Raw genomic sequence first — 27,246 nt, 5'->3', positions numbered from 1 at the left:
TAGGTATCTACCACCTGGTTAAGAAATAGGACATGACCAGCATTCTAGACAGAAACGCTATGGTATTCTCCCAGTCATTATTTCCTCCTTCCTCCCTAAAGGTAACACCATCCTGACCTCTCATACCGTAGATTAATTTCACCTGTTTTAAACTTTATATAAATGGACCCTTACATAATGTACTCTTCTGTGTCTGGCTTCCTTTTCTCAACATGATGTTTGTGCAATGTAGCCATGTTATTGCATGCAGCTGTTGTTTATTTTTACTGCTATGTAGTACCTCATTACGTGAATATACTGTGATTCACTCACTTTACTATGAATAGACATTTGAGGTTATTTCCAGTGTGAGCCTGTTTCAATAAGACCCCCTTGAACATTCTTGTACTTATCTTTTTGGTGCACATGTACACAGTTTTCTTCATCTGTTTTTAAAGAAAGGGAGTTAGTTTGGTTGGGAACACCACAAAATAGACTGGGGGAAGTTAAGGCACAATAATATTCAATCAATTGGACAAGTTTATCATGAGCAACGACTGTTCTTACACAGAGATGCGTAAGACATGGATTCAGGCCACAAAAGGTACTTGAGGAAGGGAAGGGAATACACAAAGAATAGGGAACAGCAACAGACTGTAATTAAGTGCAAAATTGCATACGGCCAGAGTAAAGTCAACTTTTAGAACCTCTGGGCTAAGACTAGACAGTTAATACTAGGGCTGGATAACCAATTCTGGCTCACCCGTGGTGACTGGAGAGTCACCTGGAGGCCATGCCTGAGGAGAGGAAAGAGGGCTGCAGGTCTGGGAGTCAGGCCCACAGATCCCAGATGTATTTCTGCCAGAGTACCTTCTTCCCTCTGCCTACCCCTCCTGAAACGGACCCTAAAACCTTGTAAACAAGGCAACCCCAGATGGACTCTGCACTTCCCAGCCCTACAGAAAATGTTCTGAGAGGAAGCGGGGAACTAGGGCAAATCTTCCAGCAGGAAGTGGGCTTAGCAGACCCACAATGTCATGGTTGATACCTGAAGTTTAAAGCATGGACATATTTGCAAGTTAATGAAGATGTGAAAAGGGAGGAGCGGAAAGGCTGCATTGAAACTCAGGATTAGAAGGGGAGAGGGGACTGCTGCAACAATTATGACAATAATCGTTCCTTGAATTTGTATTATGTAACAACCTACAAAAAGTTTTCTATATTCCTGAACTTTCACATTTCCGTGTAAGGGGAGGGGTTACCCCCATTTTGCTGGTCTGTTCAGGGCCAAGTTTGAATGGAAGGCAGGGTCAGCTCCCTAATCCGCATCTCCAGTTCCTCCTGAGGAACCGCAAGAGTGAGAGGACAAGTAGGGCAAGAGACCTGGAGATGGTCGAGGGGCTAAAGCAGTGGCAAAGGGAGAGGTGGAGGGATTGAGAGGTGTGAGGACTGAAAACTGTCTCTTTTGGGATTCGTTTGGAGCCACCTGGAAGGCGGTGATTTCAGCCAGGACACGCGCTTTTGCGGACTGTAGGGGGTTCGCTAAGTCAAGCCTCCCTGGGAGCCCCACGGAGGGTGGGAACGAGGTGGCGCCGCCCAGTCCCGGACGCGCGTCGAGCGCCCTCTGCCACCCCACGCCGCCCTGCCCAGGGCGAGGGCAGAGCGGGCCCGCCCAGGTGAGGCCGGGGGTTGGGCCGGAGCCCGGAAGGTGCGCCGCGCCGCCCCGAACCTGTCCCCTAGGCCTCCCCCCGCGTGAAAGTGAAAGTGTCGGACCCGAGGAGGTCAAGGATAGGGGGGCGGGGCCAGCGCGGAGTTGGGAGCGGGCGCCGGGCACTCGAGGGGCCATGGATGGGCTCGGCCGCCGCCTTCGAGCCAGCCTGAGACTGAAGCGCGGCCATGGGGGTTAGTGCCGGCCGGGGAGAGCGCGCGGGGACGGCGTGGGCACCGGGGAGCCGGCGGCTGGGGCCCGGGGGAGGGCGGCACGGGGCGTCGAGATCCGGGAGCAGTTGGAGGGGGACTCAGGAGGCTGCGCGGGGGCAGGTGAGCGGGAGGGAGCGCGGGGAGAGGGGAAGAGGGTCAGGTGGGGGTGGGGGCGGGACACGACGGCGAGGCCAGGCCTGCGGGGGCGAGGGGGAGGCGGCGGGACACAGGAAACCGTTGTGGGGCCCCGGGGCCACGTGTCCTTCCATCCAGGAAGCTTGTGGTGCAACCGCAGTGTGCCTGAAAGCGCCCGGTTGTGGTGCCCTCCCAGAGGCACTGCCTCAGCTCCCGGCGTGCCCGCCGCCCCACCCCATCTCGCCGCCCTGGGACTCCTCCGTGGCCTTTGCCCAGTTCCTCGGAGCCAGCGCCCCTGCCCCTGCCCCTGCCCCGCAGATAGCCACCGGCCACAAACACAGGTCTCCTCGATGACGTTACCACCCCAACCCACCTGCGGCCAGGTGCCCTTCAGAGTGTGGCCTCCAGCGGAGCGGCAGTAGAACCTGCACAGCTGCTGCTTTCCAGCGTGTCGCCCTTTCCCTCAGCCCCGCAACAGTGAAATGGACATAATTCCCCCGTCCAGGATTATGGGGATTAAATTAGAAGTCAACTGCTAATTTAAAGCAGCAGCTTCTTTTCTTTCTTAGCAGAGCCCTGGGGTTGGAAGGAGAGCAGTTAGAAATTCATTCATTTATTCATTCCTTCGGCAAATATTTGTGTGGCTTACCACTAGCCAGTCCTATGGCTGAGCAGCCATGACCCTTAGATACTTTGCCTAGAGGTCCTACCGTCTGAGGAGCAAAGAGTGGATTAGAAAGTGAGCAGGGGCCATTCCCAGACAGCCTGCCCTTTCCAACATTGGCACACCAAAGAGGCCAAGTGAGCCCCTCTCTTAGCCCAAGCCCCAGAGTTGGGAAGACCTTAGGGAGTGAGGTCAGTGCGCCCTTCTTTGAACTGCAGTGACCTCTACGAGTGTTCTGTTCTTCATCCTGTTGCCATTCCTCCTGCCACACCCTGCCCCTTCTCCTTTTGCAGTGTCCTCTCTAGACACAGATCTCCAATATCTGGCCATTCCAGCTGCACCATCGGGGAGAGGTCAGAAACCACAGTTTGGGGCAGAGGCCTGGGACCATGCAGTGGTGGGAGCAGAAGGCAGGATGAGGCTAACATTCTGTCTTCTCTGGAGAGCACTGGCCTGGTCTGTCCTGGTCTTCCCAGACCCTGGGACATCTGTGTGAATGGAAGGGGTCTGCCCCCTGCAGCCCAGAGGAGACATTCCAGTTGTTCCCACCCACCCCTGCCCCAACACCAGGCACTTCCTGATTGTGCCTGAAGGAGCTTCCTGATACTGAGGAACTGTAAGAACTGAGGCCTAATACTTTTCTGGCCAGGAGCGTGTGTCCTGTTCATCTTCCATACCATCCTCCACCTGCCTGGGGATTCTCCCCCTTCCTCTTTGCCTTTTTGGCCCCAGGACAGTTGCGTATTAGGAGGGAGGGTGTGTGTGTGTGTGTGTGTGTGTGTGTGTGTGTGTGTGTATCCTGGTGACAAGGAGTGATGTGGTGGTGGTCCTGGCTTGAGAGCACCTGAGCTGGAAGGGATGGGCCAGCTTCCCAGATTAAGGTTCCAGAAGGTCCCCTCACCTATATTCTGGACAGATCTGGGACTTCAGTCAGGTGTCTGTGGGAGAGGCTTTCTGGTGGAGGAACAAGTGTAACCAGATTCCTGACTTCCCTAGAAAAGGTGACTCCCTCCTCAACTAAAACTCAGGAAAATAATTCCTTTCTAGGGCACTGGAGGTTAAATGAGATACCTTATATGAAACATGAGTTTGATGGAGGTTAGTTTTCTCTTATGCTTTTCTCTCCTGTGGATAACCCCTTTTGAAAGAGGGGAGAAAACAGTCTTTTGCTGCATTTCTTGGGCCTCATCCCAAAAGTCTAATTACTTTCTTTTGTCAATGATTTCTTAATTTTGCTATTCTCTTGGCTTTCCTGATAAAGCAGAAGAAAATGATCTGAAAATGCAGCCCAAAGGATTTGGGGAAAGGCATAATTTCGTTAGAATCTGAAAATGTCAGTGACAAGATTCTGTTTCTCAATGTCCTTTGAAAACCTCTGTGGGATATTTGATGTCAAATGCATCCAGAAGGCAGGAGCATGGATGTGGAGCTTTCCTAATCCCCATTCCCAACAAATCCTGCCAATTTTAATAGCCTTTGAATTACTTTATGCCTCAGTGTCCCCATCTGTATCAGGAAGATGCTTGTTCCTTAGACAGGTGGTAAGGCTTGTGCAACAAGTCTGTGTAGCTTGCAAGTAAGGTGTGGTGCCAGCTCCAAGTGTTCTGGTTTGCTCTTCTCACCCATTACAGCATTTGAACACCTTTCTTTACTGTAAATGAGTTTGGCCATCCATGAGTCCTGGCTTTTACTAGTCCCACAGAAGCCAGGTCTAGAGCTCTTAGAGGCAAAGCAGCTGTTTTCCCTATCCTAGCACCCCACTCTCTTCCAGAAGGCTGCTTATTCTTAGTAGGAGTGGCAAACACTGGCGCCAACCCCTTTTGCCCCCTGCTTTCCCTTTGAGGCAGCTTCCTGGCAAAAGCTTTCTCTGCATTTACTCATTCAGGGGTTTCTGTGAGAATCCAAGGTGATTTTTTGCTATTCCTTCTCTCTTACCTAGTCTCCAGACACAGCAGTGGGCTAGCAGCTCTGCCTGTAGCTTGGGCAGTACGGCTGACCTGGCCTGATCCAGAGGAAGGCTGAGCAGGCGTGGGGGTTGGGTGGAGATCACCCGGATGCTTTCCACTGCCACACAATCACCCTCAGGCTGCTGGTGCAGTCAGTCCCCTATCTTGAGCTGGGGACAGTCTCCTGAGCTAGTGCTTCCTATTTGAGAAGAGGGACTCTGCTGGAACCCTGGAACAAGTGCCAGTGACAGAACTCCGCATCGGGTGAAATTCACCGTTGTCGCTATTTCCCAAATATCACGAACTCTGGGCTTAGAGATGGGTTTTGCTCTTCACTGCACCATCAGGAAAGGAGGCTATCGGATATTGACTTCCAGAACTCTTTCTTTTGTTGTAAGAATTCATCTATTTGGATAATTATTAGGCCAAGTCTATTTATCTCAATCAGGAGAGGACAGTGGCATCCCGGCTGCAGAGAGTGTTTGGGCATGTGCTCTAGGTTGGGAAGTCCTGGAAGTTCTAGAATTCAGCAGGTGGCCCTGCTGGGGTTTTTGACTTCCATTGACCAAGTTGAGAAGGGAAAGGTCAGCAATCTAAGTGATGGAGATATAGGATCCCTATCCTGAGACCAGCCAGTTTCCACTGCCCACAGTCTGACACTATCCACTGTTGTCCACTGTTCTAAGATTGTAAATAAACTCTCTGCACAATCTGCAGCCCAGATTCAAAATCCTTAGCCCAGAAGTAGCCAGACCATTCTGGCTTCTTTCAGCCAGAGGTGTTTGCTCTTGACCTTTTCTCTCGCCACACCCTGAGGCCTTTGGGAGGAGCTGAGATCTGCACTGCAGTGCCAGGATGCTGACTCTGTTGGTGCTGGCTGCTGCTGCCTTCCTGGGTCCCGTCACATCCTTCTTGCTCAACTACTGGGTGCACAGGATGGAAACTTCTCTCCCCTCTCTGGAAGACAGCGCGTGGCCTGGCTTCACGGAGTTGTGGCTGGAGGCTGAAGCAGCCCCTTTCTCAGGCTTTCTGTCACCAGTCTGTCTGTGTTAGGGGAGAGGGGAGTGTGCTCTGTCCTGAAGGCCCAGAGATGGAAGGACAAGTGGTAGGCCGGGTGTTCAGGCTCTTCCGACGTCGAGCAGGTCAGGACTGGACTGCCCACTTCCTTGTTTTTAGGGTGACCCTCTTAGGCGGGACTGTTTCTTCTTTGAAATACTCCTTCCTCCTCTTACTTTTATATCTCGGCCTCCACATGGTTCCCCATGTGACTGGGCCAGGAGGCTTCCTCTGCTGGTTTTTAAGAACTGGTCATGCCCTCTGTGGGGCTAGTGTGGTCACAGTCACATGCCCTTTGTGCCTGTTCTTATTCACTTAGTATGACCTAAACTCTCAGGCCATATTGTTCCAGGATTGCCAGAAGCACCCTACAGGTTAGGCAGTGTCTGTGGCACCCTGGGGCCTTGGCCTCCATGCAGCCTCTCCAGCACATTTCCGTGGCTTCTGTGTCAGTGTTTTCTTTCCTCTGCTTGGTTCCCCATGGTTTCAAGTCTACCAGGGCAGGTGTGGAAACTGCCCATTTGGCCCTGATCCTGAGTGACTGGTGGTGCTGGCCAGTATCCAGGTATCTCAGCATTGGCAAGGTGGCCTTGAGGTGTGGAGGTCACCCAGATTCTCACAGACTCCACTCCAGGAATGGATCAATGAGATTATACTAAATGGGCTCCGGTGTCTTGGTTTCAGGACCGCCCCAGGACAATTCGGGGGAAGCTTTAAAGGAACCAGAAAGGGCCCAGGAGCACTCTTTGCCCAACTTTGCTGGGGGGCAGCACTTCTTTGAATACCTTCTTGTGGTTTCTCTCAAAAAAAAGCGTTCACAGGATGATTACGAGCCTATAATCACCTACCAATTTCCCAAGGTAAGGACTGAAGGAGGGGCAGGGCCAGTCAGAGGACTAGGGTGTTTGGAAGGTGGTAGGGGTGGGGGTTCTACCTCCTTCTCCCCACCCTACCAGGGCTTAAGCCTGGAGCTGCCCTGAGCTCTGAGCTCGCTGCTCTCCATTTCCTTCTTAGCACAGCCCCAGTCCTCTGTTATCACCCACAGGATCTAGGTCTAACTTCTTTGTGAGGGACTGACCTAGGCTTCCTAGCAGGGAAACTAGGCTAGATATTTTGCCTTTTAGGGGACCTCACAGGTCTTCCAAATCCCATTTTCAGTCACCCTTCTCTGTAGAGAAGCTTACCTTCTGCCAGACCTCCTAGAATAAATCCCCTCTCTGGGATGTGTGGGAAGGAAAGAGTGGGGCAGTCATGTAACTGGTAGGCAGGCACAGCCCTCTGCCCGAGCCCAAGCATCAGACTCTTTCTTGTCTGATCCTGCACCAGGTAGAGGGGTGGGAATCCTCATTAACCCTTCTCATTAGGAGGTGTGCCAACTGAGCTGGCCGCTTCTCTTCTCTGATGTGGTGCCTCTCTGATGTTGTCTTCTCAGAGGCCTGGGTCATTTCAGGGCCTTTCTATATTCAACATGGCCCTGTCCCCTTTCTATGTAGATCCTCAATACTGAGGTCGAAGTCAAGCTTATGTCGAGTTGACTGAGGAGGGGCTGTTTCAGCTTTGGAGTTGTTCCAACCAGATCCAGAATGCAAACTGTGCAGAGTGATGGGCAAAGGCACCCTTCACCCCTATGCTAGTGGAGAAGCTTATCCCTAGACTGCTTTAGAGCCTCAAAGGAAACCCACCAGCTCTGAAGCCCTCTCCTCCTACCTCTGCCCCCAGCTTCACATCCACTTGTCTTTTCCTTTTCCTTGTAGCGGGAGAACCTGCTTCGGGGTCAGCAGGAGGAGGAGGAGCGGCTACTCAAAGCTATCCCCTTGTTCTGCTTCCCAGACGGGAATGAGTGGGCATCACTCACCGAGTATCCCAGGTAATTGCTCAGCCTTGAGCAAGGGTATTGGATTTGGAGAGAAGGAACATGTGTGAGTTCTGTGGCTCCTGTAGCCTCCCTCACTGTTGTCATTTGTTGATTTTCAGCCCAGGAGTGTAATCGATTCATTTGAAAACATCCGGCCTGGGGTCCCTCAAGGCCAAGGATATTAGCTATCAATTTGATCAGTCACTTCTGTCCAAAGAGCCAGATTCTCCCACCTGTCTTAGAAGCAATAGTTTTTAATTCTGCTACTGGCCCAAGCTGGACTTAGCAGAAAGCAGTTAGCCTCTAAGAAGGCGATGTAGCAAAGACCCTTCTAGCACGAGCCCTGGAATTCGACTGCTTGAGCTTTGACTTCACTATTTATGAGTTGAGTGACCTTGAAGAAGAAGCACCCTCTGGCCTTAGTTCCTTCATCTTTAAAGTGGGGATAATAACTGAACCTGCCTCAAAGAGTTGTTTTGACAATTAGATGAGATGATGTGTTTAGGGCTCGAAACCAGTGAGCCCTTACTCCTATGATTAATCAGCAATTCCGCTTTGCCCTCCTCTCCACCCTCTAATCCTGACCACTTTTCTGTTTTAGAATCCAGTGAGCAATGCAAATCAAGCCTTGTCTGCTCTTTCTTAGGGAGACCTTCTCCTTCGTTCTGACCAATGTGGATGGGAGCAGAAAGATTGGATACTGCAGGCGCCTCTTGGTCTGTGCAGCTCAGAACTGCCCCTTCCTTTCTGCAGTCTGCTCAGCTCCATGGCTGGGCTTGCTCAAGCCTTAGCTGTAAAAGTCCAGGCTTGTTGGCAGCACCAGTTGTAGAGAAAGCACAGCCCAGGACCTTCTGCCATGCTAGTGCTCCCTCTGCAGCCCCACAAGCACGAGGACCTGATGCCCCTTCTCCCCCTGCTGGTCAGGCTCTGGTCTGTGCTCTCCCCGGCTTTTGATAACTTTCCTCTTTGTGAGAGGCTCCAACTGACTCCTCTCCCTGCTGCTCTACCCAGGCCTGCTTACCTTGGACCCTGGAGCCTCCCAGAGCAGAGGCTGGGATTTGGACAATTAGTTTCAAATCTCAAGTCTCAGGAGGATTCCCCAAGTCACCTTCACAGTGCTTTCCTCCTTAGCCATTTCTTCATCTCTAAGGCACACTTGCTTCCCCTCTTTGCTGACCCCAGATTGTGTTGGCACTGAAGGCGGCAGCACTTGCCCACCAACTCACTCAGTACCCTCAAGGATTTCTTCTTTTGGGATTTCTCACCAGGGGGTGGCCACTCTGACCTCCCTGCTGCACCCACCATTCCCCATAAATTCCCCCTCCTCAGCCCTCAGCCTTGTGCTCCTTCATACCAGTTGGGAGAAACCCTTGGGGAGGCTGCAGCACTGAAGAAGCCTCTCTGTCCCTCCCCAGCCTGCCGGCCCTGGCCCTCGCCTTCCCAAAGTGTACTGCATCATCAGCTGCATCGGCTGCTTCGGCTTGTTCTCCAAGGTAGGGATGGAACAGGATTCCTCAGGGCCTGTTTGTCCTGCCCATCTTCCAGGCTCTCTCTGGCTGCCAACCCTGCCTGTGCAACCTAAGTCCTTAGTGGAGCTCTTCTCCCATAGCCAGAATCAGCTTTAAAGTACACTTGGGAAAACTGAGGCAAAGGGGCATGCACTTGACTTAAGGGAAAAGTGGAAATTGAATCTAGGGGACTGGACTCCTTGCAGAGACAGCTACTGTTCCCGCTCTAGCCAGGTAAGAAAGTAGTTGAAGTAGGACAAGGGGAAGAAACTTCTGCCCCGAGTTTCAATTTCCTCATCTGTCAAATGGATATAATAATCTCACCTTCCTATCTCACTGGGTGGTGTGAGGTATAAATGAGGTGATATATGGGAAGACTCGTTATAAAAGGCAGAGCACTAAACAAATATGAAGGAGTTATAAGACCCATTCTGACTCCTTCAAGGGTAGAAGAACAGTTGAGGTCCCCAGGACTTCTGCTGGAGCTAATTTGAGTGCCAGTGCATCTGAGTCAGGATTTGAGCAGAATCCATGGGGGCCATGCCATCCATTGGTGACCAGAAAGGACTTCATTATGCTCTGACCCCAGCAGGACCTTTGGAGGAGGAAGGGAGGAAACTCTGTCAGTCTTTGCTTGGGTAAAGAATTCCTGGCCGGGCGCGGTGGCTCAAGCCTGTAATCCCAGCACTTTGGGAGGCCGAGATGGGCGGATCACGAGGTCAGGAGATCAAGACCATCCTGGCTAACACGGTGAAACCCTGTCTCTACTAAGAAATACAAAAAATAGCCGGGCGAGGTGGCAGCGCCTGTAGTCCCAGCTACTCGGGAGGCTGAGGCCGGAGAATGGCGTGAACCCGGGAGGCGGAGCTTGCAGTGAGCTGAGATCCGGCCACTGCACTCCAGCCTGGGCTACAGAGCGAGACTCCGTCTCAAAAAAAAAAAAAAAAAAAAAGAATTCCTTTGTGCAGTGTTCCTAGGGATGGAGGCAGTCTCTGACCCCGGGAATCTATAGTGGGAGTTGGAGGACACAGAGTGGTACCAAGAGGCTTAGGCTTCTAGCCTCCTGCTGCAACCAGCATGAGTGGACATGGTACCATCATGGGTGGTGAGTTTACTCCGGGATGACTTCCCAGGGAGGTGCTTTTATGTTGGTGTTAGGAGAGGGGAAGAATGTGGACTGGTAGAGAGATAATAAAAAGGAAGCTGGAAAAAAGCAGGTCTTACATGGGAAATAAACTGCAGATTATTTAGCATGAGCCCAGCCTCTGCCAGGGAGGGAGAGACCAGTTCGTGGAGGGCCCTAGAAGATACATGAGGACCAGCTGAACCAGTATGGGAACATTATGCTGCTCAGGGGCATGTAGAGTCTCTGCCACCTGCCCGATAGTGTCCCTTTGAGCTGTGCCTCCCGTGGTTCTTTTCTCTGCAGATCCTGGATGAAGTGGAGAAGAGACATCAGATCTCCATGGCTGTCATCTACCCGTTCATGCAGGGCCTCCGAGAGGCAGCCTTCCCTGCTCCTGGGAAGACTGTCACTCTCAAGAGCTTCATCCCCGACTCAGGCACTGAGGTGGGTTAGCAAAATGGGTGAGACCGTCCCTAGCTGGAGAGGGTAGGCATCTGTGGCACCTCTTACCACTGTTCTTCCATTAACCAGGTTAAAGTACAGAGAAACTGAGCCAGATGGGGACTAGGACTTGGTTAGAATGAACAAAGTTGAAATCAAGCCCAAATTTTCTGATCCTTCTAACTTGATACCCACAAGCACCTAGTTACTGCTCAAGCCACCAAGACTTTTATTTATAATAAACAAACCATGTAAGTTGAGGCTTCTGGTGCTATAAAGGGCTTTTCCCTCAGCCCCCAGACTGCCAGTTGCCCCCACCCCCACTCCACTCTCCTTTGTTTGTCCTGTCTCTACCTTACAGCCTCCATCTGTCCATTTCTTATCATCCATCCCCACCCCCGAGTCTCCACCCATGCATGGGGGAATGCTGTTGTTTTAAGGCACCAAGCACACTGAGGCAGCAGGTAGAACACTGTTCTAAGAATTCCAGTCCTGACCCCTGGAACTCTGAATAGTCTCTGTGCCCGTTTAAACTTGGCTTCCCCACAGGAAAATAAGGGGAGAGGCTAGAAACTTTCACTTTCTAGAAAAATTAGTACTGAATGCTTGCTGTGTGCCAAACTATACCATTTTCTGGGAATACAGTAGTGACCAAAATGAATGTGGTCCCTGACCTTTTGGAGCTATAAGTCCACTGGGAAAGACAGATGTTAAATAAACACACCAGTGCATGTTGAATTAGAAATTATGTAACTGGGATGAAAGGAAAAAAAAAACACATGGTGCTACATAAGAAGAAGATGGGAAAGTATCACACGACCAAGGGGGGGGCCTCTGTAACCTGAAAGAAGGTAAGAATGAAGGGAGCAGAGCAGTGCAGGAGGAGGGCCCCCACAGTGAAGGCTGCAGGCAGAAAAGATAGAATTGCTCAAGGAACAGAAGCCCATGTGCTGAAGCGCAGTGAGAGAGGGGTGTGTGCTCAGGGAGGCGAGTGAGGGAGGGTGCGGGACGTTATGGGCCATACTCGAGATCACATCACTGCTGTCCTCCAGCCAATTAGCAGGGGAAAGAGAGACAGGGTCAAATTCACTCCTTGGGGAAGGAATAGAGGCTGGTAGAGGCCCAGCACTCTGGGGTCTGCACGATCTTGCAGTGTAGTGACACCTTCTCTCTCTCTGGTTTCCCCACAGTTCATTTCACTGACACGGCCCCTGGACTCCCACCTAGAACATGTGGATTTTAGTTCTCTATTGCACTGTCTCAGTTTTGAACAGATACTTCAGATCTTTGCCTCTGCTGTGCTGGAGAGAAAAATCATCTTCCTGGCGGAAGGTCTCAGGTGGGCCCAGCCCCTGAACTGCTCACCTGAACTGCCCAGCATCCCTGAGTTCAAGGGAACAGACTGGAGGTTATCCAAGGAAAATGGGCTGTAGGGCCCATGTGCCCACCCTCCTGTTTCTAGCTCCTTGTTCTTTAAACCAAGAGAAACAGCTGTTTTGAACCACCCAAACTGCCTCTTCCTCCACACAGGACTGCTGCCTGGGCCTGAGGAATGCTCCTGACTTAGCTAAGGGAAGGACAGGAAGTATTCCTGGGACAGCTCAGGTGGGACCAGTTAGGGTGGATGTAGACATGATTCTGCCCTTGCAAGGCTGAGGGAGGGTGGAGAACAGGGCAGGAGGTAGATACTCATTCAACAAACATTTATTCTGTGTCAACTGTTTGCCAGATGCCAAGCATTGGGAAATACAAACTTCCCTTCACCTGAAGGGGATGCAGAATTATATAGTGGTTGAAAGCACAGGGATTCAGCAGACTTAGGAGGTCCAAATCCAGTTCTTCTACTTTTAGCTATGAGGTTCCCCTTAAGTTAGTTTGTTAACTTCTTGAAAATGGAAATAATGATTGTGATTACCTCATAAGGTTGTGGTGAGGATTAAATGAAATAATGCACATTAGGTACCTAACACCCTGCCAAGCACATATTGCTGAATGCTAGCTGTTATTCTTAAGCTCACAGTTGAGTATATCCCTGTGTGTAGTGGAAGCAGGGTACTATTGTGCCATAGTCTCTACCTCTTAGGGGCTTCAGATCTGAGAAGGACATGGGGAGACATAATAGAATGGAGAATGAAAAAAGTCATAAAACAGTAGGGGTGGGGTGGACCTTCTATTCATATCTGGGGAGGCAGAGAACCAATGATTTTAGGTTGACAACCCTGCTTTTATCTTTTAGGGAAGAAAAGGATGTTGAGGACTCAATAGAAGTCAAAGGGTCAGGTGAATGTCATGGGTTTCAGAGGAAAGGAAACTTGGGCAACCAGTGGGGTCTCTGTGTTGAAGATTCTGTAAAAATGGGTGATAACCAAAAAGGAACTAGTTGTAGGTAATCCTTGAAGGGAGTGACATCATATTTTGCTTTGGAAACAGCTCTTTCACTCCCAGCCCTGAATGGAAACCAGAAGTTCCTGTGTGGCTAGAGCTGGGATTCTGCCTTTCCTCCTCAGATCAGTGTTTGGAAAGTGGAGGTTGGCAGGATTTACCTCTCAGACATTTACTTTCTTCAGGGAAATCCTACCACTCCCCACTTCCTTCCCACACTGAGTTTTTCAGCTCCCTGAAGCTTATCCAGGGAGGGGACTTCCAGTCAGCTAGCCTCTCAGAGACGCAATTTTGCTAATTCAGGAAGTGCTAGCTTGAAACCTAGAATTGAAACAAGGATTCCCGCATCTGTGCTTTTATTGGCCTTGACTTTGAGGCAATTTGGCTGGAGGAAAGAGCCATGAAAGCCAGGGGAGAAATGAGAAGACAGAGAGTGGGACTTTGTGTGTGTGGTGGCGAGAGGAGTAGGGTCCAAGTTGTGACTTGGGCAGGAGTGACGAGAAATGCTTCACTGGAAAGTCTTGAGGAGCCACCTTTGTGGGACTTTCCGTGTAGGAATTGCTGGGCAGAGGTTCTTAGAACCTGGGAATTTCCCAAGCTACTCAAGCAGCAACCTGGTAATCTTTAACACCCTTGAGTGCCCAGAGGGGGCTGTGTGGGGGCAAAGGCTGGGGGTGAGGTTGGATAGACATAGGAAGGTAAAAAGGCTTTGCCTCTCGGCTGAGCCTCCAGTGCTTACTTAGTTGTTTGTTTCTTAACTACACTGCGAATTCCTTAAAAGCAGGGTCAGTGTCTTGCTCTTCCTGGTATCCACATCTGTGAGGGAGGCTCACAGCTGTGAGCACAGGATAGGGGCTCCATCAATTATCTCCTTGAATGAAAGCAACTCTTCTTCTCTCTTCTCTTCGGAGTCACTTTTATTTTTGGCCAGTAGTAAGTTGAGAAGACTAACTGGCAAAAGAAGGGTCAAATCGAGGTCCCCCTCTTGATAGTGAAGCCTCGGCCTCTCTAGTTTCTGTCCCTCCCTCCCAGCAATGTACATTCAAGCTCTGTGACCAGCATGGCCCCCAGACTTGCCTTTCTGCCATGGGCACGGGCAGCACTGCTGTAGCTGCTGTTGGTGGTGGGCGATGAAGGTGTGTAGCATGGAGGTGCAGGGGCCTCCTGACTCTCATCCTCTGTGCTCTGTCCCAGCACCCTATCTCAGTGCATCCATGCTGCTGCCGCGCTGCTCTACCCCTTCAGCTGGGCGCACACCTACATCCCTGTTGTCCCTGAGAGCCTTCTGGCCACCGTCTGCTGCCCCACCCCCTTCATGGTTGGAGTACAAATGCGCTTCCAGCAGGAGGTCATGGACAGCCCTATGGAAGAGGTATGATGTGGCAAGAAGAGTGCATGATTTGGAGCCAGGTAGACTGGGATTCAGATCCCAGCTCTGCTGCTTACAGCTGTGTGATTAGGGGCAAGTTACCTTACCTCTTTAAGCCTGAGCTTTCTCATCTCTAAAATGGGGATAACAGTGGTCACTTCCTAAGGATTCTGGGGGAAACCACCTGCATAGAGCTCCTAACCTGGCACCCAACACACAGTTGATGCTCAATAAACGCAGGCTCCCTTCTGAAGGATTTCCCTTTAGGCATAAGGCGCAGCGGATAGCTTATTCAAGGGTGATCAGACTGTTCCATGCCAGCTGACCCTGATGAACAGTCTTCGGGGTGTCCCATCTCATCCAAATGGATGACACAGCTGGTCTATACAACACACACCCCATTGGAATGTATTTGAATTCCTTGGAAGTGAGCTGATGTGGCCCTCTGGCAAACTGTGAGTCTTAAGAATGCAGCAAGTCATCTTTCTGAGTAGCTCAGAGCTAAATGGGTTAATGAGGATACAGGTCTGAATCCTTTTTCATTTTGTTAGCTTCTTACATCTTGGCAGTGCCCCAGACAAACCAGAGGACTCAGTTGTGAAAATGGGCATTAAAAGCATAAATCTATCCCCACTGTTGGAAAAATAACTCAAAGCATGTGCTTTAGAGTGGTCAGTAGGGACTTTCAAAAGATAGCATGTTGTTATATCTTAAGCCAGAAGAGGGACTTGGGAATATCTGCCCTGGCCATAACCATTGACTCATTCCAAGAGATTACTGAGCTCCAGAGACTTATCCAAGGCCACACAGACAACAGTGGAACCTAGCACAGACAAAACCAAATCCCCTCCTATAGAAACTATTGCTGGGAAGTAAAGAAGAAGGCTGTGTTTCCTTTCTTTGCTCCACTGGCCCCTCATCCTTCCTTAGGACTGCTGAGTACACATGCCCTTTGAACCAGCCTTAGCTTTGTGACTAACTGGGACAGAGTATTAGCCCCATGTTTAGCAATAAACATTTAAATGTCCCAACCCCAGAAGTTATGAAACTTCCTGACTCTGCAGCTCCAGCTCCCTGGAAGCCGTGGCTCCTTTCCTGATGGCCAGTCAGACTGTGGCTTTTGGTAAGGGATTACTCCACAGACAATAATATGCCCAAATACTGGAAAGAGTTCTGGGAACAATCCTGAAAAACAAATTATTTATACACACACTTTCCTCCCAATCCCTCAAAGGAACCGTCTTCCCTCCATGAAGGTATCTGAGCCTATGTATACAAGTGGTTTCAGGCCTGGACTAGTTCAACTTTTCTCCCCTGATGACAGATAATTACAGTGCATGCTCTATTTTTTGGCATACTTTCCACTCTCTTTCCTTGTATTTGGAAGAAGGGACAATGGAGGGATCATTCTATTGTCAAGACCAAGGGTCACAAATGGAAGAGAGGCCTAGCAGGCATTTAAATGACCAACACATGATTTGGGAAATTACAGTAAACTGGTGGGAACATTCCCTGCCTAAAGCAGGCAACTGCTGCTCAGTTCCATCTGAGTGTTGTCCTTTAGAAATGTGGACCCAGTGTTAGATCTCCTTTCAGGAAAAGCCCCAAATCCAAATTTTATGTGAGATAGTCCAGTTTAAATATTGGAAACCAAATCAATTATTTAAAAATACTGTAAGGATCAAAGAAACAGATCTGCTGGTTGGAATCAGCCAGCAGGGTGCCTATTTGTAATCTCTGGTCTAGACTGAAGGCTCCCTGGGCAGTTCCAGCCCTGTGCTTATCTTACCTGAGGACTGTAGACACATGGTCTCTTCACTTCCTTTCCTTTCCTCTTCCTGTTGACCCTGGGCTCATTTCTTTCCTTTGCTGTTTCCTGCTGGAAGGCCCAAAGCTGTGAGGGAGTTTTTCTTTTTCTTTTTATTTTGAGATGGAGTCTCGCTCTGTCACCTAGGCTGGAGTGCAGTGGTGCAATCTCTGCTCACTGCAAGTTCTGCCTCCCGGGTTCATGCCATTCTCCTGCCTCAGCCGCCAGAGTAGCTGGGACTACAGGCGCCCGCCATTACGCCCGGCTAATTTTTTGTATTTTTAGTAGAGATGGGGTTTCACCGTGTTAGCCAGGATGGTCTTGATCTCCTGACCTCGTGATCCACCCGCCTCGGCCTCCCAAAGTGCTGGGATTACAGGAGTGAGCCACTATGCCTGGTGGGAGTTTTTCTAATAGAAAATTGTACATAAGTTGTTGCAAGCATGAAAAAAAATAAAAAGATGTTGGTCTCTGTTCTAGAGAGCAGGGAGTTGAAGGGGAATCATAGAGAGAGGAATGTCATCTCAAGAATATCAGTCTAGGCTTGGAAAAAAATTGGTTCTCTTATTAGCAGTATAGTATGACCTCGGGCAGCTTCTTTGGGTCTGTTTCCTCATCTTCAAAATGGAGATGGTATCTGCCTCACAAGACTGTTGCTTGAGATCAAATGTGTAAAGCACTTATGTGAGCAATCTACTAAATGCTCCAGGTAGAAGCAATTTCTGCAATGTTTTATTAAGGGAGTGACTGGCTGTGATTTCTCCATCTTGTATTTCCCTTCTACCTTAGCTCTTTCTCCTACTCCCTTCCTACAAACACCCACTGAGATTTCCAGAGGGGAATGGTGAGAAAGGAGAATGCTAGACAGGAAATGAGAACTGAAGATATTGATTTTGTTGCTACCTGGGCTGAAAGATACAGCCACAGGCAGAAATCAAGACGGTAAATCCTCTAGAGGTCTATGAAGAAAGGGGACCAGAGTCTATGTTTATTTCAGGTCCTGCTGGTCAATCTTTGTGAAGGAACCTTCTTAATGTCGGTAAGTGTCTGGGTTCAGATCCCCTGCAGGTCTACCACTCTAGTTTCCACTTATTTAAACAAACATTAAGTTCTTTGTTGAGCGAGAATCTGTGCTAAAAAGACCACATCTCTCTCAAGGAGCCCATGGACATATAAACACAGATGACTTCACTATAAGACAATCAGTGATAGTGCCTTTTAAGCAAGGGATAAAAACCAAGTACCACCGGGGTGGAGAGGATTCCTTGCTAATGTCTAGAGTCAAACTAAAGGCCAAGAAACAGCTTGTGTTGTTTCTGTCCCATGTGGCTGATTATTTGTGGGTGGAGTAGGGGTGTAGAATTCATGCCCTCCTTATGCTTTTCTGCCAACCCGCTTCACTCCACACTTCCTTCCTGCTTGACCTTGGAGCTCCGTCCTCTTCTAGGTTGGTGATGAAAAAGACATCCTGCCACCGAAGCTTCAGGATGGCATCTTAGACTCTCTCGGTCAGGGGATCAATGAGTTAAAGAGTAAGTCCTTACTCTTATTTTGGGTCTCTCCAGGGAGTGCAAGGGCGTGATTCTCAATCATTCCCTTCCAGAACTAAAATGAACTCACTCAGAAGTCCTAGAACCAGCCCTAGAGGCCTAGAACCTAGGGCAAGTCTGAATTTGGGATTGCATTCTTCCTAAGTAATGGCAGAGAACCCATACCCAGATCGCCATTTCAGTTATTATGAACCCTACCCCATGGCTTTCCACAGGAACTTTCAGCCTGCATGAAAGCCATTCTTGGAGGTGAGTTTGGGTAATTTCATCCTTCTGCTACCCTCTGAGATGGCCTTTATATCTCCTGCAGCTGCAGAACAAATCAACGAGCATGTTTCAGGCCCTTTTGTACAGTTCTTTGTCAAGACTGTGGGTCATTATGCTTCCTATATCAAGCGGGAGGCAAATGGGCAAGGCCACTTCCAAGAACGATCCTTCTGTAAGGCTCTGACCTCCAAGACCAACCGCCGATTTGTGAAGAAGTTTGTGAAGACACAGCTCTTCTCACTTTTCATCCAGGAAGCTGAGAAAAGCAAGAATCCTCCTGCAGGTAGTGACAGTCCCCATCAGTCTAAGCCCATAGAAGGTTACCTCTAGAATAAAAAGGAGGGGAAAGAAAGAATACTTCTCTTTAGAAACCCACAAAATAGGTGTAGGCAGACTTTTATTAGTGGAGTTGAAATGACATAACCCGAAACCTACGAAAATGTCTAATGGGCTGCCATTTTGTGGAAGCTGGTTTACTCATTAGCCAACAGGACTGAGCCCTTTCCTTTGTTTCAGTCTAGAGCTAATTCCTGCTAAGTATCTATCCTCTGTTTATGGGCTCCTTTTTGGACAGAACGGAATGTTTGGATCTCCAGAAGCCTGTGAGGCCAGAGACATCCCAGCAGAGATGGGAGTATGGGGAGCAGACAGGATATTTCTGATCCTTATTCCTGAGCTCATTATAGTCTGCCTGATCAGATCAGATGCCTCTAACACCTGTATCTGAACCCACAGGCTATTTCCAACAGAAAATACTTGAATATGAGGAACAGAAGAAACAGAAGAAGCCAAGGGAAAAAACTGTGAAATAAGAGCTGTGGTGAACAAGAATGACTACAGCTACACACCATTTCTGGACTTCAGCCCCTGCCAGTGTGGCAGGATCAGCAAAGCTATCAGCCCCCCAAATCCATAACCTCACTCTGAGTCTTGGTATCCAGGTATTGCTTCAAATTGGTGTCTGACATTTGGATCCCTGGTATCGATTTCTCAGGACTTTGGAGGGCTCTGACACCATGCTCACAGAACTGGGCTCAGAGCTGCATTTTTTGCAGAGGTGACAGGTAGGAAACAGTAGTACATGTGTTGTAGACACTTGGTTAGAAGCTGCTGCAACTGCCCTCTCCCATCATTATAACATCTTCAACAGAGAACACACTTTGTATTTGAAAGGCTCAGCCTCTCCACATGAAGAAGTCTATGGACGTGTAAGGATGAGAGTAAAGAGGAAAATCTTATTTTTATGTGTGTCTTTGGCTTTTACTACGGGTGGAGAATGAGGAAAATAAGGCAATGAATATGAGAATCAAGTGGACTACAAGTGGAGGACCTGGCCATGGTGGTCCTGAACCTGGGGATATGTTTGGAGTGATAGAATCATGGGGGGCAGCAGCTCTACTTCTTCTAAGAGGAAGGGTAAGAGATACTGGTAAAAGCAGCAGCAGCACTCGACACAGGGCATCCAAGTCCTTGGTTTGGAGTCAGGTGTGCTTTCCAGAATCCTGGGAGGAGAGGCTCTTCACTGAAAGGAAGCAGCTTCAGTCTAGAGTAATTTGAGGATAGGAATTTCAGCCAACAGCAGCCTGTGAAGAACACTACATAGCTTCCATAAGTAGGTCGGTTTCCCCATCACTTTCAGTTTGCACTAGTCCTTTACCTTCAGTCTTGGACATCCTACCTCCAACTGATCTTTATTTTGAGCAGCACAGTTCAATTCTTTAGCTAAAGATGAAGGGATCTCTGCACTGACATTCTTCCCCTTTGAGAAAAGAATCCTAATTTTAAGAGTCTGAAGGAGTTTAGTGGTCACCTAGTCTCCCCTCCCTTGATACCTCTACCAATAGTTTCTACTCAAGCATTGGGAAGCTTTTTTTAGAAGAATCTTATCTTCAAAAATTCTATCTTTTTAATGCGTGTATTTGTGGCCCTCAGAAGTTCCTAAATTCTGTACAAAGAACACAAAAGTTTCTGGAGGGTGGAACAGGGCATATTGAAGTTAAAGCCAATGTAATTTGCTTTTGGGAGTGCAGAGACCTAATGAAGGTGGCAGATGTCCCACTGTCCACACACCATGCTTAGCTACACTACTATTCTTCACAGCTTCTAGGAATTACATTTTTTTTTTTTTTTTGGTAGTTTATGGTAGTGGTGCCTAAATATGGTTGTACCTTCAAAGGCTTCAGAAAAGGAACTGGAATCCTGAGAATCTTGTGAAAACATCCTCTAATGCCTCATCACAAATATACCAAATTATCTCCAGTGATAGGACCTGGAAATCTGCACTTTCTTAAAAGGTTCTTCAGGTAAGGTTTGCTGAGGCTTATTACAAATGTACCCTTGATTTGATGCTAATGCTGTATTTAGGGCTGAAGGATGCACACACTAAATATCTGAATGCTTTTCAGATTCCATCTATGCTGAAAAAGAATGTAAGAGAATAGACATATTTCAATTAGCCCTCAATATCTTGCTTTAGAGCTTTGGCCTACTAAAGCCCAGTATAGTATAGGAGAGAACACTGCACCAGGTTTCAAATCTGGATTCTAATTTTTGTTCTGAAAAATAGCAACTGACACTGGCATGCCATTTAACCTCTCCAGGCCTCAATTTCCACTATAGATAATACCCGATGTGTCAGTAAGACAACTGATGTAACTTTGCCAAACAAGTAGAATTATCCTTCTTCCTTTGTCCTGCTCTGTCCTAGCTTTCAATACTTGATCTGCCCTAACATTTTCCTGTATGTACTTCTTTATCCCAGATATTGGAACAATTGCTAGCAAGGAAAGGTAATGATGGATTTTCATTTCCCAATATAGTCTGGCAAAGAAATTAAAGGTTTACTTCTCCTTGCTAATCCAATCTACACGGGATGGATGGAATCATTAAAAGTGCAAGCAAGGAGCGCTCTGGCTGCCATACAAGACAGTGTAGCTACTGTTTATTCCTGATTATGGGACAGGATATAGATGAAAATCAATAATAAGACATTCATTTTAGCCAATAGTTTAAATCTTTTCTCCTGTGTTCCTCTTCTTCAAGCAACTGAATTATCTGTATAAAATGGAAACATATCTGGTTCCCATTTCAAACTATAGTACAGATACCAAAGAGGAGAGTGCCAGAAAAGGAGAGTACAAAGTAACCCCTTAGAGAGGCCCAGGCACTTGCTGAAAATTTAGAGGAAGGGTCTGAGATTTCTAAGTGACTGATAATTACATAGGTGATGACTACAACACAAAAAAACCATTGACAGGAAAGATGAACATAGTTCTCCTTTTTAAAGTTTCTACAAAATAGAAATGTCACAAGACACATTAGAACAATGCAGTGGACCAAATTTTCTTATTTATTAAAGAACAGAAATAAATTTTGCTTAAATTTAAAAAAATAATATTAAAACTTAGTCTATCTTTTCACTGAATAAAACTGAGAAAAAGTTGGCTTTCAGATCATATATTTATTTAAAAAAATAAAATGGGAAATTGACAAAGTTACCACATTATTCTGCATGCTAACAGGATTTCCCAAGCCTGTGAGAGAACCATTTCTTGAGCAATTTAAAAAAAAAAAAAAAAGAACTTCCTCAACAATGTAAAAATAGGAAACCTTTCAATCCAAATTCAAGGTCTTTATTACTAGTTCCACCTCACAAGCTAGTGGGATGTATCTGTGTCACAAGCTGAACTCCTTAGTAAAGAAAGCTTGAGAAGACACTAAACAAGGATGTTACTAAAAGACGATGATTTGTTAAAATTATAAAGCAATCATCTTTTGGCCTGCAAATAGTCAACATTAGAACTCCCCACCACTGTGGATCTGGCTCCCCATCACAATGTTATTCTGAATCCAGGATAATTACAATCACATGGCATTTTTTTTCTGCATGCTTTCTTGGCCCAAACCCTGCATGATAACATATACAATTTACAAGATGGGACTTGAAATTCCCATTCTCACACAGGATAGTTAGGGAGTGTTACCAATAATAAAGAATAAAAGTTATACAACATTGATTATTATAAATTATATTTGTTCTTATCCACCCCCATTCTCCTTAATATGTTCAGATTCCTTCCTGCAGAAAACATGGTGTTCCTATATAATACCAATTACATCATTAATGATGATTAGAATGAGCTGTAGAAACCTTGATTCTGAAGACATGTATGTGCAGGTGAGACGCAATCTGATTGCAAACACTGACACAGTAGCGGATCAAATCAAAGAAAGAGAAAACCTGGAAAGAAAAGAGACATTCTCAGCACCCGTTTAGGCTCTCCCTAAGCTTCCTGAAAGTAAAGAGGAGTGGACTCTGTTTTCTCTACAGATTGACCTTCTATTCTAAACAATAATTCAGTTTCCTCGCAATCTTTCCTTCACATACAAACTCTTTGTTAGAGAGACAGATGGCAAATATTTTAAGCTTTATGGGCCTTATTGTCTTTGAAACAGTTGCTTAACTCTGCCATTGTAGCATGAAACCAGCCAAAGACAATATATAAATGAATGGCCATAGCTGTGTTCCAATAAAACTGTATTTACCAAAACAGGTTATGGGCCCACAGGGTGTAGTATGCCGATTCATGCTTTTTTACTCAGTCAGCAATTTGCAATTTATGAGCCCTGCCTGATGTAGGCAGGACTAGTAAGATTAATGCAAAAACTAAAAGGCTCAAATATAAAGTCACAGAACTCTCACACAGCCCCATTTATGTGGATTTCTGACATTCCAAATCATTACAATTATATGAACTATCTCTCATGACTGGCTCATCAAAATAAGACAACAAGCAACCTTCAAATCCTCAAACCATGAAATAAGACTTAGTACAATACCTACCAGGGCAATCCAAAGTACAATATATTCATCAATAAAGCTGTTAAAATACTGGTCCAGAAACAAAAGTGCTGGACCTATGAATGCTGTGTCATGCAAATGCATTTCACTTTTCGTCATGTGTGCAACCTATGAATAAAACAGAATAACGTAGGCATTTTCATAGGAGGACAATTGTGGACTACAGAGTAAATCATATTGTGCTCAGATATCAACTTCCAGTAATTATTTAGGAATAGCTGTTGAATTCCCAAAACTAAAAACCCAACAATAAGAAATGTGTCTGAGAAACCCGCCAAAAGATGCTTTTCACAAGGAGCCTTAATTTGAGTGTCCAGATTGAGACTGAAAAATGTAGATAAACTGAACAACCAAATTAAACAGTGGATAAAAGGGTGAAAAGTTGTATGTTTTCCAAGAACTTCCAGTAACTTCAAACTGTAGCTTCACAAAGGGTAAAAATAGTTCACATGTTGATATCAAGAGATTCTGATTAGAGGAGGGCAAACTCTAGGACCATTTAGGAAGCACAGAATGAAAACTATGGCCATAAAACCAAAATAAGATAAAAGTGAAAAACAAAACAAATAAAAACTCAGGTGCTTACCACAAGCTTATTAGTGATTTTAGCAGACACAAAACCAAATGTCAGTATATAAAGACAGGGATGCTTTTCAAAAAGCTGAACTGCGGATTTCTTGTAGATCATTGCAGCTAATGTAATCACTGATCCAATATGGAGAAAAGGAGAAAGGACACTTGTTCCCTGTACAGAGTGAAGAGAAGAGTTAATAGTATTCAGTACTCATCAGATACTGCATGGATCTGCTCCAGAACAGTTCAACTCAAACTTTCAGGAACCTCATGGTACCTGATAGGCAGCAATTTCTATAAATCACAAACTAGAAGAGCTAATGAAAAGTAGCAGCATAAATTGATTAGGTACAAACTGAAGATTTCACTTGAGAGACCAGGCTTATTTTTATAAAGCAGCTCATACTTTAAAAAACATGTGAATAAGTGTGTGTGTGTGTGTATGCATAAAACTATGACTATATAAAGCATATAAATGTGGGTAAGTATATATAAAATTGAAGTTTTGAACATTAGTTTCTTTAAAGGCTATGTATAAATTATAAATTAACAAATGATTTTATACATTTGAAATAAAAAACAAAATGACGACAAAACCAAGTCCTAGTGTAAACAAGTGTTGAAAATCTTAAGGCATACTTACTGCTATTGTTGATCCATTTTTGCCAACACCACCTGTGAAGATTACACGGAAGTAATTTGTACAGGAAAATATGGTCCCTGCTACAGTACAAAGTGCAGGAAAAATTTTCATTTGAATATTCAGCACTGGAATCTTTAATGGGTAGAGAGAGAAAACAATTAAAACATATACAAACTAAAATAAGAAAACAGTCTAATATTTGATTCATATTCCCAAAAACTTTCCATTCCCTCCAATTACATAAATATGTAAAGTAATGAAAGTTTCCTTTTCCTCTTCGTTATAAGCAATATAGCAAGTCTCAAGAGTTGAGACTATTTAGAAATTAGTTTCACTTCTGATATCAACCTTAAAAAAAAAAACACACATTCAACTTTATTAACTTGTGTCACAAGTTAAGATAGATTCACCTAATGCATCCCAGAGATCTTGCAACAGTGAACCAGGATGTGTTCTGGCCTTTTAATAAAAGGAGTGCACCTCGCCTTTTTCTTTGTATATGTTTTTGAATTCTACCTCTAAATCTGTAGAACATTCATAATTGTTGTGAGGAAGTATGAAGCATAACAGAAATGTTGCAACTAGATATAAAAATCTGCAGAGTACAGAGAATGGAAGACAAAATTTCTATTCAGAAGAGTTCCCAACTCCAAATTGTTAGGATACAGGCAGTAAAAGCAGAAGGCAACTAAGAAGGCATTCACATGCAGGAGAAAAAACAGGTCAAGTACATTCAAACAGATTCTACTACTATGCATCCAAAATTTTAAAGTTTAAATGTACTTTTCAGAAAAGTGAATAATATATTCATAAAATATACTGAAAATGTATTTACCTGAAGTATGGGGGACAGAGTGGATTGATATCATGCATTTAATCTTGAAAACACAATATCCATCATTTAAAATGAAATACACTTGTACTGAATTTTAAAAATCATTTAAGAGTCTCTTCTTTTTTGCACCCCTCCCTTTAGCTTTTTTGGTCTCAAATTTTGTCCAGTATGGATTGAAAAGAAAGTAACAATAAAATAAATGATGTAGTCTAGTAATAGAAACAAATGATTATAGAAACGAGATTCCAAAAGCCCCCAATGGTTTAATAAGCCATGAGTTCTTACAATGAAAAAAATTTTTTATAAAAAATTGAGACAGAGTCTTGCTCTGTCACCCAGGCTGGAGTGCAGTGGTGTGATCTTGGTTTACTGCAACCTCGGCTTCCTGGGTTCAAGTGATTCTCTTGCCTCAGCCTCCCGAGTAGCTGGGATTACAGGTGGCCACAACCAGGCCTGGCTGATTTTTGTATTTTTAGTAGAGACGGGGTTTCACCATGTTGGCTGGGCTGGTCTCGAACTCTTGAACTCAAGTGATCTCCCAGCCTCAGCCTCCCAAAGTGCTGGGATTACAGGTGTGAGCCACCATGCCTGGTCACAATGAAAGCATTTTAATTAGGGCTGTTTACACTTTGTACGGCTGTCATCTATCTACACTTTTAAAATCAAATAGCAAATGTGGCACTTCCTACTATATGGGAAACCTCAGTTAAGACTGGAAGACATAAATCTTAATGTTTGGATACTTCATTTCTTCAAAACTCTCAAGAACTCACTTTGTTTAGATAACTCCGTTACCTCTTGCAAAAATGCAGCTCTGAAAAAAAACTGAAATCAAATGTTCAAGTTTAAGTTGTACTGAAGCAGTGTTAAATTTTCTGAAATTAACTAGGTCAATCTAAAAGTCAAGTCCTAAACTATCCTAAATGGTTATCTTCTCCCCCTAAATCTCCAATCTCTGCAGTCTAAGTTCAAAACTTGTTTTCAATAAAGGAGAAAATCAACACCATGGTTGCTTTGAACTCCAAGAGATTTTTCTGCTCTTGTTCAATAAACTAGGGACATTGCGTTCTCAATCTGATGCACCTGGCTGAAACTCAATACTGTGGCTAGTTTCCTGGTTCCCAGACTCTCTTCCCACCCCTCCCACTTTTGACTCCACAGAGACAAAGGATCTCTCTGGCAAAGGGGAAAATACTATACTTCTCTCAGATTCCAAAAGAAGCAAAGCATTATTCTATCACAGGGGCAGCCCTGTATTAGGGGCAGGGTACTAAATGAGTACCATCTCTGTATAATAGTCGTCTGTGTCATAAATGAACTGAATGAGAGTCATAACTGTATTTATAATTTGGTGAAATTGCCCTGGGATCGTAAAAATCGTTGCCTTTTGAAAGAATAAACACAAACATTAGAAAAGCCAGGAAAATTAGTACATGGCTTGGATTACAAAGGAAGCAAACTAGGAGCAAAGCATCATAGATTCTTAAGGTTCTCATCACTTTTGTCATATATGTTAGCTATATACACCAAAACATAAGCTCCTGAGTGATGCATTTTGTTTGAATTGATTTTGTACACTCTCTAAAGCCCTGGTTATTGTAGGTGGCTCAATACATATTTGTTAAATGAAGACTAAAATCTCCCTTTCTCTTACTTTCTATGTAGAAGTCCTGTTTTGGGAGAGTATGAAGAAACATCTAGCCCCTACATTAGCGATGAAATGAGCTACCAAGAAAATATGAGGCAAAGTAAAGAAAAAGTGAGTCAAAGGAATCCCAAGTCTCAGCAGGTGATCCTTTAAAAACTGGCACTACTTATAAAAAACACAAAGTGTTGCCATTCTCACCCCACACTTAAGATCAAGGAGGGTGGCACATTCTGTCTTTCCCTCAGGTCAAAAAGGACAGGCACATTCTGTATTTCCCAATCTTTTTCTTTCTGTCATCATCTTGGAACTCATCAAAGGTGGCCGAAGTGCATCCACTCTTTAGAAATAGCCAAAGAGCGATACCAAAGACATCTTTATGTCAGGACTGCTTGCAGTTTCAAGTCTTTAGGAGTCGGGAAGAGTAAGAATTCCTTTGGGTCATGGTGTCTGTCCTATAGCCAGGTGAAAACTCTTCAGACTCATACCATGAAGGTATGCATCCAAATAATAACAATGTAATGTAATTCACTTTTAAAAAGGTTACAAATAGAAAAAGAAAATCTTAAATTATCAGTATCTTTACCAGATTACAAAGGTCATGTTTTCTGGTTCAATAGTTTGTATTAATGCAGACTACTATCAGTTAGTAAACTTTGACTAGTTTTCTTATAAGCATGATAA

The 27,246-nt window shown here is 45.7% G+C and overlaps 3 protein-coding genes across 9 annotated transcripts in view; 1 reads left to right on the top strand and 2 right to left on the bottom strand.

Annotated features, from left to right (window-relative positions):
* C1H1orf162 (chromosome 1 C1orf162 homolog) overlaps positions 1–22,060 on the bottom strand; it is a 256,729-nt gene extending 234,669 nt beyond the window's left edge. The window contains exon 1 of the mRNA XM_050747064.1: positions 22,051–22,060. The gene's annotated coding sequence lies outside the window, so the exon portion shown is untranslated. The remainder of the gene's footprint in view (positions 1–22,050) is intronic.
* Positions 1,599–19,243, top strand: DENND2D (DENN domain containing 2D). 3 transcript variants are annotated; one of them, XM_050746432.1, is made up of 13 exons: positions 1,846–1,881; positions 2,353–5,786; positions 6,385–6,560; positions 7,455–7,567; positions 8,202–8,271; positions 8,971–9,048; positions 10,493–10,633; positions 11,821–11,969; positions 14,207–14,384; positions 17,186–17,227; positions 17,636–17,720; positions 18,049–18,288; positions 18,741–19,243. In XM_050746432.1, the coding sequence occupies exons 2-13, from the start codon at positions 5,735–5,737 to the stop codon at positions 18,815–18,817; spliced, it is 1,401 nt and encodes a 466-aa protein (XP_050602389.1). In that variant the 5' UTR covers positions 1,846–1,881; positions 2,353–5,734; the 3' UTR covers positions 18,818–19,243. The 3 variants fall into 3 exon arrangements, with proteins under 3 accessions (XP_050602384.1, XP_050602389.1, XP_050602393.1); XM_050746427.1 differs by lacking the exon at positions 2,353–5,786 and having other exon boundaries at positions 1,599–1,881; XM_050746436.1 differs by lacking the exon at positions 1,846–1,881 and having other exon boundaries at positions 2,032–5,786.
* The window catches only part of CEPT1 (choline/ethanolamine phosphotransferase 1), a 45,892-nt gene continuing 39,977 nt past the window's right edge, over positions 21,332–27,246 (bottom strand). For all 5 annotated transcript variants that reach the window (XM_050746359.1, XM_050746345.1, XM_050746348.1 and 2 more), the window contains exons 6-9: positions 24,083–24,214; positions 23,453–23,611; positions 22,849–22,974; positions 21,332–22,245 (exon numbers count right to left, since the gene is read on the bottom strand). In XM_050746359.1, the coding sequence (XP_050602316.1) occupies positions 22,126–22,245; positions 22,849–22,974; positions 23,453–23,611; positions 24,083–24,214 (537 nt within the window). In that variant the 3' untranslated portion in view covers positions 21,332–22,125. The remainder of the gene's footprint in view (positions 22,246–22,848; positions 22,975–23,452; positions 23,612–24,082; positions 24,215–27,246) is intronic.

This window comes from Macaca thibetana, chromosome 1 (genome assembly GCF_024542745.1).
Source record: "Macaca thibetana thibetana isolate TM-01 chromosome 1, ASM2454274v1, whole genome shotgun sequence".
In the NCBI taxonomy this organism is placed as follows: domain Eukaryota; kingdom Metazoa; phylum Chordata; class Mammalia; order Primates; family Cercopithecidae; genus Macaca; species Macaca thibetana.
This window is presented reverse-complemented; position numbering and strand designations above follow the sequence as displayed.

What these genes read in the sequence shown, in the direction of transcription:
- DENND2D (XM_050746427.1), top strand. Translation starts at nt 1,824, where the DNA reads ATGGATGGGCTCGGCCGCCGCCTTCGAGCCAGCCTGAGACTGAAGCGC. An exon ending in ACTGAAGCGCGGCCATGGGG is followed by an intron (nt 1,882 to 6,384) that starts GTTAGTGCCGGC and finishes TCTTGGTTTCAG; the next exon opens with GACCGCCCCAGGACAATTCG. An exon ending in TGGACAGCCCTATGGAAGAG is followed by an intron (nt 14,385 to 17,185) that starts GTATGATGTGGC and finishes TGTTTATTTCAG; the next exon opens with GTCCTGCTGGTCAATCTTTG.